The sequence below is a fragment of the Protobothrops mucrosquamatus genome, unplaced genomic scaffold (genome assembly GCF_001527695.2).
Source record: "Protobothrops mucrosquamatus isolate PMUCROS unplaced genomic scaffold, P.Mucros_1.0 scaffold235, whole genome shotgun sequence".
In the NCBI taxonomy this organism is placed as follows: Eukaryota; Metazoa; Chordata; class Lepidosauria; order Squamata; family Viperidae; genus Protobothrops; species Protobothrops mucrosquamatus.
In genome coordinates, this window is record NW_015386586.1 from 1,468,357 (window position 1) to 1,481,691 (window position 13,335).

At 48.6% G+C, this 13,335-nt stretch overlaps 1 protein-coding gene across 1 annotated transcript in view; it reads left to right on the plus strand.

The window, feature by feature from the left end:
* Nucleotides 1-8,966, plus strand: part of KLHL18 (kelch like family member 18) — a 29,134-nt gene extending 20,168 nt beyond the window's left edge. The window contains exons 6-10 of the mRNA XM_029283804.1: nucleotides 4,309-4,445; nucleotides 6,007-6,229; nucleotides 7,039-7,143; nucleotides 7,231-7,342; nucleotides 8,580-8,966. Of these exons, the coding sequence (XP_029139637.1) occupies nucleotides 4,309-4,445; nucleotides 6,007-6,229; nucleotides 7,039-7,143; nucleotides 7,231-7,342; nucleotides 8,580-8,966 (964 nt within the window). The remainder of the gene's footprint in view (nucleotides 1-4,308; nucleotides 4,446-6,006; nucleotides 6,230-7,038; nucleotides 7,144-7,230; nucleotides 7,343-8,579) is intronic.
* Nucleotides 8,967-13,335: the final 4,369 nt, after the last annotated feature.

Sequence of the window (13,335 nt, forward strand, 5' to 3'; positions counted from 1 at the left end):
GAGGAAGGAAAAGGAGGGAGGGAGGGACGGATGGAAGAAAAAAGGAAGGAAAGGGGAAGGGAGGGAAGAAGGAAAGGGGGTCAGAGGAAGAAATGGAGGGATTGATGGAGGAAGAGAGGGAAGAAGGAAGAGGAAGAAAGGGAGGGAGGGAGGAAGAACATGAGGGAGGGAGGGAGGATCTTGTGGCCCTGTTAATGTTCTTCCCAGTACACCATACTGGTAAGTCCTTGATCCCAGATTTACTTAATGACCGGGTTCCTAGTTTAACAACTGCACTAGTTCACTTCACAATCATAGCCAGGAAGTTTGTCAAAGAGGGGCAAATCTCACTTCACAACTGTCTCGCTTAGCAACGCAAATGTTGGGCTGAATTGTGATCGTAAGTCGAGGACTGCCCGTATTTTTTTACCAATCTCTCGAGGTCTCCGCCATCAGCCGGGCCCCACCGGCCTCCGAGTGCAGTTTGTGCCTGTAATTCTGAAACCGAATTGATGGGGAACGTGAACAAATTTCCTTCCACTTTACAATTCCTTGAGCCTTTGGTTTGCTTCGAGCGCTCTGGGGTTTTTAGCCCAGGGTCAGCTACGGGAATCGTGTGCCTCAGTTTCCCTTTCAGACTCCTTTGGTGACGATTTCCCGTGGCACTCTGCTGGAATTCTTGCCATGGTTGACGTGGGCTAAATAAATAATTCAGGGGCCTTGATTTAAAACGGAAGGCATTCGGCATTCAGGGCTGTCTGCTCCTGCTGTGTTTTTCGTGGCGTTGGTTTTATTATTACTCGCTACTGCGCTGTTAAAATATTGAAATAATTTGCTATTAAAATCGGTATTAAAATCCCCTCCGTAACAATACCAGCAAAATGCATAACTGAACACGATCTGGATGCATTAAGAAATTATTGCAAGGCAAACTATGGGAGGATAGAAGCGTTTCGTATATGTTGTACGGTATAGATAGCAAATATTATATGCTATATTTACTTCTTAGTATACAGTATATTTGTATACAGGTAGTCCTCATCTTGCAACAATTCATTTAGTGACCATTCGAACTAACAGTGGCCTGTGAAAAAGTGAGTTGTGACCATTTTTCATGTTCCCCCACGGTCACATGATTTACATTCGGATGCTTGGCATACTTACGACGGTCACACCGTCCCTGGCGTCACATGATCCCCTTTTGCGACCTTCTGACAAGCAAAGTCAACGGGGGAAACCGGATTCACTTCACAACCACGTGACTAACTTCACAACTGCAGTGATTCACTTAACAATGGTGGCAAGAAAGGTCGTAAAATGGGTAGCAAAGCTCCCTTGGCAACTGTCTCACTTAGCCACAGAAATTTTGGGCTCAGTTGTGGCCAATGCAATTTTTTTTTTGTATTATATTTTTTATTAATTTTTTTACAAGCATAAGTCACTCAATAATTGGTAAACAGTGTGCTGTCTTGGTTACATTTGTAAAAACACTCCTTAACAATTGATTTCTATAGTCTGTATTCCATATATTAATTTTAGTTGATTCCTTTTTCCCCGAAACATCCTTTTTTGCAAACATTAATACAATTCTTATTGTTTTAATAAATGACAATTAAGTATATAATTTTTCCAATATTCCTAAAAAATAATCATCGTATTAATACATTTCTTTTCTTTTCAGTCATTTGGATTGCCTTATCATCGATCCTGTTACAATCCTTATTTTAGTTTATTTAGCCGCCCTGAGTCCGTAAGGAGAAGGGCGGGATAAAAATTGAATAAATAATAAAATAATAATAATAATTTCTCCCGCCAAATTCTAAATATTCTTACTGGTAAAGGTTTTCTCAGCGATTAGTTACATTTACATTGACAGACTTAATTCTATTTTTTCCATATAAGCCATCTCACATTTTTACGTTTCTTAAGTAATGGATAAAAGAGTAAAAAGAAAGGGGAAAAGAAGAAGAATGAAAAAGAAATAAAAAATAAAAAAGAGAAGAAAGCAGGAGTAACGGAACATAAGAAATAACATAGTACTTAGAATATATATCCCTCCTAGATTAATAGTATTTATTTTCTCAAATTTCTTATTCTTTTTAATTATAGTTAAAAATATATTTAATCTTTAGACATTCTATTCAATAGGTCTAGTCATCCAATCCCTTAACTCTGATTCAAAGCATATATATATATACACTTTTCTTGAATTCAGTCACATTTAAGTATCTAAAACATCTCATCCCTCTTAGAGTGGTGTGTTTCAAATTTTTTCTATTTCTTTAACCATATTCAAACACATGTTTCTTTTTTAAGTATTCTCTCTGATATGTCCCATCATCTATTTTCTTGGTTTCCTTCTTAATCTTTTTTCTTTGCCCAGAATCTTTCTTAATCAATGTACTTTGCTGGATCAAAAGGTTTTCCCATATGATCGTAGGTGTTGCTGTAGATGTAGAAAGTAAATCAATGTCTCTGTCATGAGCATTTGCCCTCTTCTTCTTCTTAGGAATCTTTTTCCTTCCTTTTCTCTCCACTTCTTTTGTCACTTTTTGTCTCTTCGTCGAATCCTTTCTCTTGTCTTCAAATTTGTTTTGTGATGTTAAGTTGTCTTTTCTTCCACTTGAATTAAAATCATACTCTTTTATTTTGTGAAAGTCCATCTTTAAATCTTTTTCCTCAAATTTATATTCAATCATCTCTGCTGTGTTCTCCTGAGGGTTTAAATTGGAGATAAGTTGATTTATACGTTCAAAGTTATTTTGTATTTCTTTGTGGTTTGAGATCATTGTCCTTTGAATGGATTGCAGCGTATCATATATTTCCTCTTGTAAAATATCCATTGTTTCTGTAAATATCACTTTATCTAAGCAGCTGTGTTTATTAAGACTTTGAAGGCCACAGGCAGAGATTTTATAGTCCTCATCCACCAGTAGGTGTCAGCGTTGATCATTTTTCAGTTCTTTCTAGTCTTTTTCCTCCTTAAAGAGTTAGATTCGCAGCTTCCAATAGCCAAAAGCGGGGGAGGAAATCCCTCTCTTTTTCACTCTCGGAGGTATTTTTGCTTCTTGGGAGTTCTCATTTTCAGGAAAATAAGTAGGATAGAGAAAATCAGTTCTTACCCAGCTTCAAACGCACTGTTTACAATCAGCTTAAGTAGAGCTTTTTGACTTCCGTTTGCTTGCAGCTGGGGCTGGACCAGTGGTTCTCAACCTATGGGTCGGGACCCCATTTGGGGTCGATCGACCATTTCATGGGGGTCGCCAAGCAAGGCTGTCCGCCATTTTATTTTCCCTTTTCCGGTGGGTGCCTTACCTCCCTTGGGCTGGGCCAGCTGGTGATCGGCCTGCTCCGTCTCTGCCGCTTGCCAGCTACGCCTCGGCCGGCGCAGGGGGCGGAACCACGCATGCGCGGCGCTCCTGGGCAGGGAAAGTCCTCGACTTACGACCGGTTGGGTAGTCCTCGACTTATGACCGGTTTAGTCCTCGACTTACGACTGGTTTAGTCCTCGACTTACGACCGGTTTAGTCCTCGACTTACGACCGGTTGGGGTCGCGGCATTAAAAAGGTTGAGAACCACTGGGCTAGACAATGGAGTTAGCTAGCCTTTCTCCTGTTGGTTTCTGGGTGGCTTCTCTTGGACCGATCGAAGAGACCGCCGTCTCTCCTAGGACCTTGGGACTACCTTCCTTCATTGCCACCTCTCCGGGGCGGCTTCTGGCCCATTTAGGGTCCCCAAACAGGAAGAAACTCAGCTGAAGAGCTCGGCATCCCGAATCTCTCAGCTGATTGCACTGCTTGCCGGAACAGGAAGTGGGCCAATGCAAATTTTAAAAGACCAGCATTTCGTATACAACAAAATGCTGGTCTTTCTAAATTTGCATCTTTGTATTTTAAATCAGAAGGCACCCATTTTCATCCTCATGGATGTTTTAATCCTATTTCTGCATGGTATATAGGGGTTGGCCTTGATGATCTCAAGGGTTCCACCTAAGGTTTTATGAAGGCCGCACAAGAATTTTATTCATCTATTTGGCTCAGCTTTCTTCTTTGCTTCCTCACTGGAGGTTTTGAAGAAGAGACTGGGCAGCCACTTGTCCGGAATAGGATAGGGTCTCCTGGCTGAGCAGGGGGTTGGACTAGATGACCTCCGAGTTCCCTTCCAACTCTGTTATTCGGTAAGGGTCTCCTGCTCGAGCAGGCGGCCTGGACTAGATGACCTCCGAGGTGCTTTCCAATTCTGTGATTCTGTAAAGATCTGCCTGCCTGCGCAGGGGGTCAGACTAGATGACCTCCGAAGTCCCTTCCAAATCTCTTATTCTGTCTTAGGGACCTCGTGGATGAGGCCAAAGACTTCCACCTGATGCCAGAGTGCCGTCCGTCTCTCCTCCCTTTCAAGACACAGCCGCGTTCTTGCACGTCCATCGCCGACTTGATCTACGCCGTGGGAGGACTCAACTCGGCAGGTAACTTTCAATTCCGTCCCCCGTCACCCCCCCCAGACAGGCAATCCTCAACGACCACTAACAAAGCCTGCCGGTTAAGGTCTTTAGTCATGACATTCCTAAAGCAGCTCCTCCCTGGATCGATCTGAGTTTAGTGACTTTTTTTTTGCAGCAGCAGTCGCTAAGCGAGTCACCATGATCTGCTGTCATTAAGTGAATGCTGCAATCATTGAGGACATCTTAATGGGGTGTTTTTCTGTTTTTCTCAAGACCTGGAAGTGAACATCAGTTTTGGATAAAAACAAGGACTAGAACTTTCATGTATAAATTGGGACTAGAACTCCCAGCCTCCTGGTGATTGGCCCAAAGTCACCCAGCCGGCTTTCATGCCTAAGGCGGGACTAGAACTCCCATTCTCCTGGTGATTGGCTCAAAGTCACCCAGCCGGCTTTCATTTCTAAAATGGGACTAGAACTCCCATTCTCCTGGTGATTGGCTCAAAGTCACCCAGCCGGCTTTCATTTCTAAAATGGGACTAGACCTCCCAGTCTCCTGGTGATTGGCTCAAAGTCACCCAACTGGCTTTCATTCCTAAGGCGGGACTAGACCTCCCATTCTCCTGGTGATTGGCCCAAAGTCACCCAGCCGGCTTTCATCCCTAAAATGGGACTAGACCTCCCAGTCTCCTGGTGATNATTGAAGTCCACAAGTCTTAAACTGGCCAAGACAGGACTAGAACTCCCAGTCTCCTGGTGATTGGCCCAAAGTCACCCAGCCAGATTGCATTCCTAAGGCGGGACTAGAACTCACCATCTCCTGGTGATTGGCCCAAAGTCACCCAGTCAGCTTTCATTCCTAAGGCGGGACTAGAACTCCCAGTCTCCTGGTGATTGGCCCAAAGTCACCCAGTCTGCTTTCCTTCCTAAGGCGGGACTAGAACTCCCAGTCTCCTGGTGATTGGCCCAAAGTCACCCAGTGCTGAGTGCCAAAAGTGTGGTCACATAACAACTATGGAACTGATCGTAGTCCCCCTTTTTCAGGAAGGACATAACCTAGAGCAGTCATTAAGTGACTAGTTATAAGTGGAAGACTGTGTGAATTGAAATCCAGATAGTCCTCGAATTGCAACTGTTTGTTTAGTGACTGTTTGAAGTTACAACAGCCCTGAAAAGGGGACTCAGGGCCACTTTTCACAGAGCCGCTGCAGCATCTCCAGAATCACGTGATCAAAACTCTGACGCCAGGCAACTGATTCGTATTTACGACGGTCGCCGTGTCCCGGGTTCACGTGATCCCCTTTTGCGACCTTCTGACAAGCAAAGTCAGTGGGGGAAGCCGGATTCGCTTAACAACTGTGCTGCTCCCTTAACAACTGCAGGGATTCACTTAGCAGCTATGGTAAAATGAGACAAAGCCCACTTAACAACTGTCTCGCTTAGCAAGGGAAATTTGGGGCCTGTATTTTGTCGTAAGTAGAGGACTGCCGATAACGCTTTCTTATTCTAGAGAGTTAATAATAGTTACGTAAAAGGGCAGGTTTGCCGATCGCTTTTTAAAACGCCAGCAGCAAATTTCTATGCAGGAGACTCCCTGAACGTGGTGGAGGTCTTCGATCCCGTGGCCAACCAGTGGGAGAAGTGCCAGCCAATGATGACGGCCCGCAGCCGTGTGGGCGTGGCCGTGCTGAACGGACTCTTGTACGCCATTGGAGGATACGACGGGCAGTGGCGGCTGAGCACCGTGGAAGTGTACAACCCTGAGACCGACTCCTGGTCCAGGGTGGGCAGCATGAACAGCAAACGGAGGTGCGTGGGGGGGGTGGCATGACAGCTGGGGGATTCTGGGAGTGGAAGTCCTCACCTCTTGAAGCATGCTAGCTAGGGGATTCTGGGAGTGGAAGTCCTCCCTTCATAAAGCATGGCTGGCTGGGGGATTCTGGGAGTTGAAGTCCTCCCCATTTAAAGCATGCCGGCTGGGGGATTCTGGGAGTTGAAGTCCAGGCCTCTTAAAGCATCCTGGCTGGGGGATTCTGGGAGTGGAGGTCCTCCCCTCTTGAAGCATGCCAGCTGGGGGATTCTGGGAGTCGAAGTCCTTCCCTCTTAAATCATGACGGCTGGGGGATTCTGGGAGTGTAAGTCCACTCCTCTTAAAGCATGCCGGCTGGGGGATTCTGGGAGTTGAAGTCCAGGCCTCTTAAAGCATCCTGGCTGGGGGATTCTGGGAGTGGAAACCCTCCCCTCTTAAAGCATGCCTGGCTGGGGGATTCTGGGAGTGGAAACCCTCCCCTCTTAAAGCATGCCGGCTGGGGGATTCTGGGAGTCGAAGTCCTTCCCTCTTAAATCATGACGGCTGGGGGATTCTGGGAGTGGAAGTCCCCCCCCTCTTAAAGCATGGCTGGCTGGGGGATTCTGGGAGTTGAAGTCCTCACCTCTTAAAGCATGCCGGCTGGGGGATTCTGGGAGTGGAAGCCCACCCCTCTTAAAGCATGGCTGGCTGGGGGATTCTGGGAGTCGAAGCCCACCCCTCTTAAATTTGCCGAGGTTGAGCCACCCTGCTTTAAAGTGTGCTGATAAAGTCAGTCATTCTGAAATCTCTGCTTTCTGTCCTACTTCAGTGCGATGGGAACCGTAGTCTTAGACGAACAGATCTACGTTTGTGGGGGCTACGACGGCACCTCTTCTCTGAACTCGGTGGAGGCCTATTCGCCCGAGACAGACCAGTGAGTATTCCCGAATGCCTTTTGTGAGACGTGTGTGCCACTAACGCAACTTCCCCCTGACGTCTCCTTTCGCTGACCCTTCTGAAGGTGGACGGTGGTGACGCCCATGAGCTCCAATCGCAGCGCAGCCGGCGTCACCGTCTTCGAAGGCCGCATCTTTGTCTCCGGCGGACACGATGGCTTGCAAATCTTCAACAGCGTAAGTCCAGGTTTTGGACTATGGTTTATTTCTGGCCTGCCCCAATAATCACTGCTTGCAGGAATTGTGGGTGCTCCAACATTGGAGGTTTTTAGGAAGAGTATAGTATATGGTATAGGGTGTCCTGATTGAGCAGGGGGCTAAACTAGATGACCTCAAAGGTCCCTGCGAGCTCTGTCATTCTATGATTCTGTAAGGGTCTCCTGCTTGAATAGGGGGCTGGACTAGAAGACCTCCAAGATCCCTTCCAACTGTGTTATTCTGTTAAAAACCAGCATTTCTCCAAAGGATGAAGCTATTGTGATTCCAGTTTTCATAAACTTCTGCAACTGAGGAGTTAAAGCAAACGTGTTTATTAAGTAGTGTAACTTATTATTCTGTTGTTTATTATTTATTTAGGGATTAGTTGTAAATGGGGAGATCTAGTCCCGTTTTAGGCATGAAAGCCGTTGGGTGACGTTGGGCCAATCACCAGGAGACGGTGAGTTCTAGTCCCGCCTTAGGCATGAAAGCCAACTGGGTGACTTTGGGCCAATCACCAAGAGGCTGTGAGTTCTAGTCCCAATTTATGCATGAAAGCCAGCTGGGTGATTTTGGGCCAATCACCAGGAGAGGGTGAATTCTAGTCCCGCCTTAGGCATGAAAGCCGTTGGGTGACTGGGCCAATCACCAGGAGAGGGTGAGTTCTAGTCCCGCCTTAGGCATGAAAGCCAACTGGGTGACTTTGGGCCAATCACCAGGAAAGGGTGAGTTCTAGTCCCGCCTTAGGCATGAAAGCCAGCTGACTTTGGGCCAATCACCAGGAGACGGTGAGTTGTAGTCCCACCTTATGCATGAAAGCCAGCTGGGTGACTTTGGGCCAATCACTGGGAGGCTGTGAGTTCTAGTCCCACCTTATGCCTGAAAGCCGGCTGGATGACTGTGGGCCAATCACCAGGAGATGGGAAGTTCTAGTTCCACTCATGTTCTCTCAGCCCAACCCACCTCACAGAGTTCTTATTCGGGGAAAATAGGAGACGGAAGGCGTATTAGAGATGTTCGTTATCCCAAATTATTTATTAATAAGGAAGGCAGGGCGTGAAGACGTCCATAATTCAGTCTTTCTCTGTTCCGATCTGCGTCTGAGGCCTTGTCTGGTCTCAAAGTGGCCCACCCCGTTTCCTATTGGCCCCTGGGTCATCTCCGGCTTTCTGTCCGGCTCTCCTTGGCTGACCTGTGCTCTTGTCCTTGCTTCCAGGTGGAATTCTACAATCCGTACACCGCCTCGTGGCACAGCGCGGCCAGCATGTCGAACAAGCGGTGCCGGCACGGGGCCGCCTCCCTCGGCGGCAAGCTCTTCGTCTGCGGCGGCTACGACGGCTCGGCCTTCCTCAGCGTCGCCGAGGTCTACAATTCAGCGGCCGATCAGTGGGACCTCCTGGTGCCCATGAACACCCGGCGGAGCCGCCTATCTCTGGTGGCCAACCGCGGCTGCCTGTATGCCGTGGGCGGCTACGACGGACAGTCCAACCTCAGCTCGGTCGAAGTGTACGACCCGGAAGCCAAGCGCTGGACGTTCGTGGCGCCCATGGTGTGCCACGAAGGTGGGGTGGGGGTGGGCTGCGTCCCACTGATGGCCATTTGAGGGCAGAGGCCGGGGTCCCCGTCCCCCCCCCGTGCATTGCATGCAAGCCGTAGAGAAGGGACGAGCTGTGGAAGAATGGTGGGTCCGGCCGTGGGGGTGTGCATGGTTTCCGGGTGCTTGGGGTGAGGCCCACAAACGCCTCCGTCCACGAGGCATCCTGGGGGGGGGGTCCCACGGAGTTGGGTCAATCCAAAGAGTTTGTAATGGGGGGGAGGGGATGAAGGAAAGCTGCTCACTCTTCTCTGGGGGGGGGACAGTTGCCTGGGGCTTTGTGGGAGAGGGAGTGTGGTGGGTTAGAAAGGAGGGGAGGGACATGACAAGTATCACTGTTAATAGTGATCAGTTCAATCTTTTCCTCCCCCCTCCCATCCTTCCCCTCCCTCTCCCTTTCCTCCTCCCCCTCCTCTCCTCTACTACTACTATTCCCTCTCCCCTTACTCTCTCCTTCTAGTCACCCTCCCTCTCCTCGCCCTCGCCCTCTCCCTTTCTTCTCCCTCCCTTTCCCCCTGCTCCCTTTCCCTCCTCCCTCTCCCTTACTCTCCTCCCCTTCTCTCCCTCTCCTCCTACTCCCCTCTCCCTCCTCCCCCTTCTCTCTCCTTCTCCTCCGTCCCTCTCCACCTCCCTCCTCCCTCTCTTCCTTTTCCTCTCCTCGTCCTTCCTCTCTCTCCTCTTCCCTCTCATTCTCTCTCTGCTTTTCCCTCTCCTCCCCCTCCCCTCCCTCTCCTCCTCCCCTTCCTCTCCTCCCCTCCCCCCTCTCCTACTCTCCCTCTCCTCCTCCCCTCTCCCCTCATCTCCCTCTGTCTCCTCCTCCTCCTCCACTNTATTCTTCCTTCTCCTCCCCCTTCTCTCCCTCTCCTCCTCCCCCTCCCTCCCCTGGTCCCCCTCCTTCTCCCTCTCTTCCTCCTCCCCCTCCCTCTCCACACCCTCCCAATTCCTCCTCCTCCTCCTTTCGTCCTGTCCCTCATCTCCTTCCAAAGCTGGTAAGGACCTTCCTTCAGCTCTGAATGTGAAAAACACTACAATGACTAGCAAAATACCTTTTGTTTACGTGTGTCTGGTGCCCCACCACCCTGACCAGCATCATACCATAGTTCGGCATCAGCGTATGGATTTCTAGCACCTTCCACCGTTTTTCTCAACCGAGAAAAGAAGGCTGTCGAAGGACCTCTGGAGAAGGTTGGCTGGGATTGGACAAGCAGGCTTCTCTAACGTGGTCCCCAACCGTTGGGGTGGACTACACCACCCATAAGTACTTAACCATGTGAACCTGCATAGGGACCATCTGGGTTATAATGAACGTCCCATTGAGAAAATTGTCTTTAATTTGCCGTTTGCCCGTTTACAGCCAAACTTCGGGATAGGTTTCCCATCCTTCACCTTCAGAACTGACTTTCATCTCGGATGTTCGATAAACCGAGATGAAACTAGCATCCCAAACAAGTAACATCTTGCCAAACCAGCTGCATCGTTTCCCAATCTCAGTGCAATTTGGGGAACAGCTTTGCTGGCTGAGGAATTCTGGGAGTTGAAGTCCACAAAGTCTTATAAGTTGCCAAGGTTGAGAACCCCTGCATTAAGAGGTACTCCTCGACTTACGACGACCGTGACTGAGCCCAGAATTTTAATGCTGCTGATAAATTTATTCCCCCCCCCCATTTTATGACTTCTCTTGCCGCATTTGTTAAGCGAATTGCTTGGAGTTGTTAAGTTAGTCAAACAGTTGTTAGTTGAATTGGGCTTCCTCCCCCTCCCCTTTGACGTTGCGACTGTCATAAATACGAGCCGGTTGCCAAGGGTCTTGAGTTTTGATCCCGTGACCGTGGGGGATGGCTGCCACGGTCGTAAGTGTGAAAAACGGTCAGAAGTCCCTTTTTTCAAGTGCCATTGTAACTCCGAACAGTCACTAAGCGAATCGTTGTAAGTCGAGGACTACTTGTATTTTACTCAGCTCTGCTGTGACTCATTCAGACAAAGGTTTTTGGGGATTAAAGGGTCCATCCTGAACTTGGAAGGAAAAAACAAAATCAGAAATCAGCTTGTGGTAGTAGGGTCAGCCATTCGTCCACTCGGTTCTCTAACACAACTGCACCACTCGCAACCAGAAACGTCTGTGGTTGACCGATGCAGAAACGAATTTCCCGGTTCCTATAATTCTGATTTACAGTGACTTATCTCAACCCTAGCCATGTCTGATTTCTGACTTGGTCCCTGAAACTCTATAAATTCTATTTTATTTTATTTTATTTTCGTTGTTTTTTTCCTTTTAGTCTCGCTCCTAACGACATCCTACAATTTGCTGCACAGTTTGTCATGGAATCCAGCCGACAAAGTAAGCTAAGGAACTCAAGACAATTGGGTAAAATAAGAAAGATTTTTTGGGGGGGGGTGTGAAATGCCAAAAACGTTCAAACACACAAATACAGTCCTTCCCTTGCTGTTTGTGTAAGAAAAAAATGAAAGAAAGAAAAAAAATGACATCCAGGCCAACTGTCTCTTCCTATGCTGGTTTGTTCTTTGCTATTAAGGCAAAAAAAAAAAAAGTAGCTGGAACCAGCAGCATATTTTTGCTCTTGGGGGAGAGGGGGGGGGGTGAATCCCTGCATGGTTTTTCGGATCCAATATACACACCTGGCCAAATGCACTGAAAATGATGAAGGGTGTGAGTGTGTGTGTGTGTGTGTGTGTGTTCTTGATTTCACTTTTTGACTTTCCAATCTGGGTATCTTGTCAGGCGTCGGAAGGCTGGGGTGAATTGTGAGGTCCTGGGTGCTCTCTGAGCCTGGTGGTTTTCTTTGCAGACGTCTCGTGACCCAACTAGGGAACGTCATCAGTGCTAGAAGGGAGGAGGAGGAGGAAGGTTGTGGGGTCCTTGGTGCTCTCTGAGCCTGGTGGTTTCCTTGCAGACATTTCACGACCCAACTAGGGAATGTCGTCAGTGCTAGAAGGGAGGGGAGTTTGCATACTGGAAGAGGAGGACTGTGGGACCTTTGGTGCTCTCTGAGCTTGGTGGTTTCCTTGCAGACGTTTCATGACCCAACTGGGCAACGTAATCAGTGCTAGAAAGGAGGGTTTGTGTAGAGGAGGAGGAGGAGGAAGGACTGCGGGGTCTTTGTTGCTCTCTGAGCTTGGTGGTTTCCTTGCAGACGTCTCATGGTTCAACTAGGTCTGTGGCCCGGTACCGGTCCGTGACCTATCCGCAATCAGGGTGCATGAGTGGCTGGTGTGCGTGCGTGCGTAACCCTACTGACATGAGCGTCACGCACTCACGCAAGCATCACAGGTGCTCTCAGCCCCACCCACCCCCTCTTTCCCCCCTCCCCACCCTCCAGGATGCGAACCCGGAAAAGTTGGGGAACTCTGAACTAGGGAACATAATCAAGGCTAGAAAGAAGGGGGCGTTGCGGAGGGGAGAAAGGACTGTGGGGTCTTTGGTGCTCTTTGAGCGTGGGGGTTTCCTTTCAGATGTCTCATGACCCAACTAGGGAACATCACCACTTGCCCTAGAAGGGAAGTGGGTTTAGCTCTCTGTTTTAGCCATTTAACTTTGCAGAACGCTAGACAGTTCCCGGAAGCCTGGCCTTCCGACAAATCGGCCATCCACAGACACACAGAGGCCAACCACGTTTACACGCCATTCCAAAGAGACAGAAAACCTAGAAAGGGAATCGGACCAAAACACAATAAACAGGGATTGACCCCAGATCAAAAATCCCAACAATAAACAACCATTAACGAAACACGAAGAGCGCTGCCGCCAACACGGAAAGAGCAAGCCGCTGTATATAAAAAGGGAGCAACCCCCGCACTCCTTTCACACTGATGATGTAAACTAGTTGGGTCATGAAAGGTCTGCAAGGAAACCACCAAGCTCAGAGATCTTCAAGGAACCACAGTCCTCCTCCTCTTCCTCTTCCCCACAACCCCCCCTTCCCTTTTAGCACTAATGATGTTCCCTAGTTGGGTCACGAAACGTCTGCAAGGAAACCGCCAAGCTCAGAGATCACCCAGGGCCCCTGAGCTGCAGAAATCCTCCTGTATTTCTGCCAGATCCTATCTTGGATATCACCCCCTCCCCACAAATGGGGAAAGTAGTATCCTGCTTGGAGTTGAGTTGCCTGTTGTGCTTTCTTCATTTCTCACCCCACACCCTGGCAAAGCGATCATTCGTCTGGACCAAATTGTGTTACAACCTTGGAAAAACCTCAGTGGAAGTGACTCCGTTCCCCGACGGGCAGTTCAATTTTGCCAAACGGGAAGCCACGGCAGCATAGAGGTGTGGGGCGGTTGTGTCCTACCGGGCTCATGAGCCTTTTCCCAGCACCATGGTTCCTGTAGTCCCCACGCCTGGCTGTTGCCTCATCTCGTCACC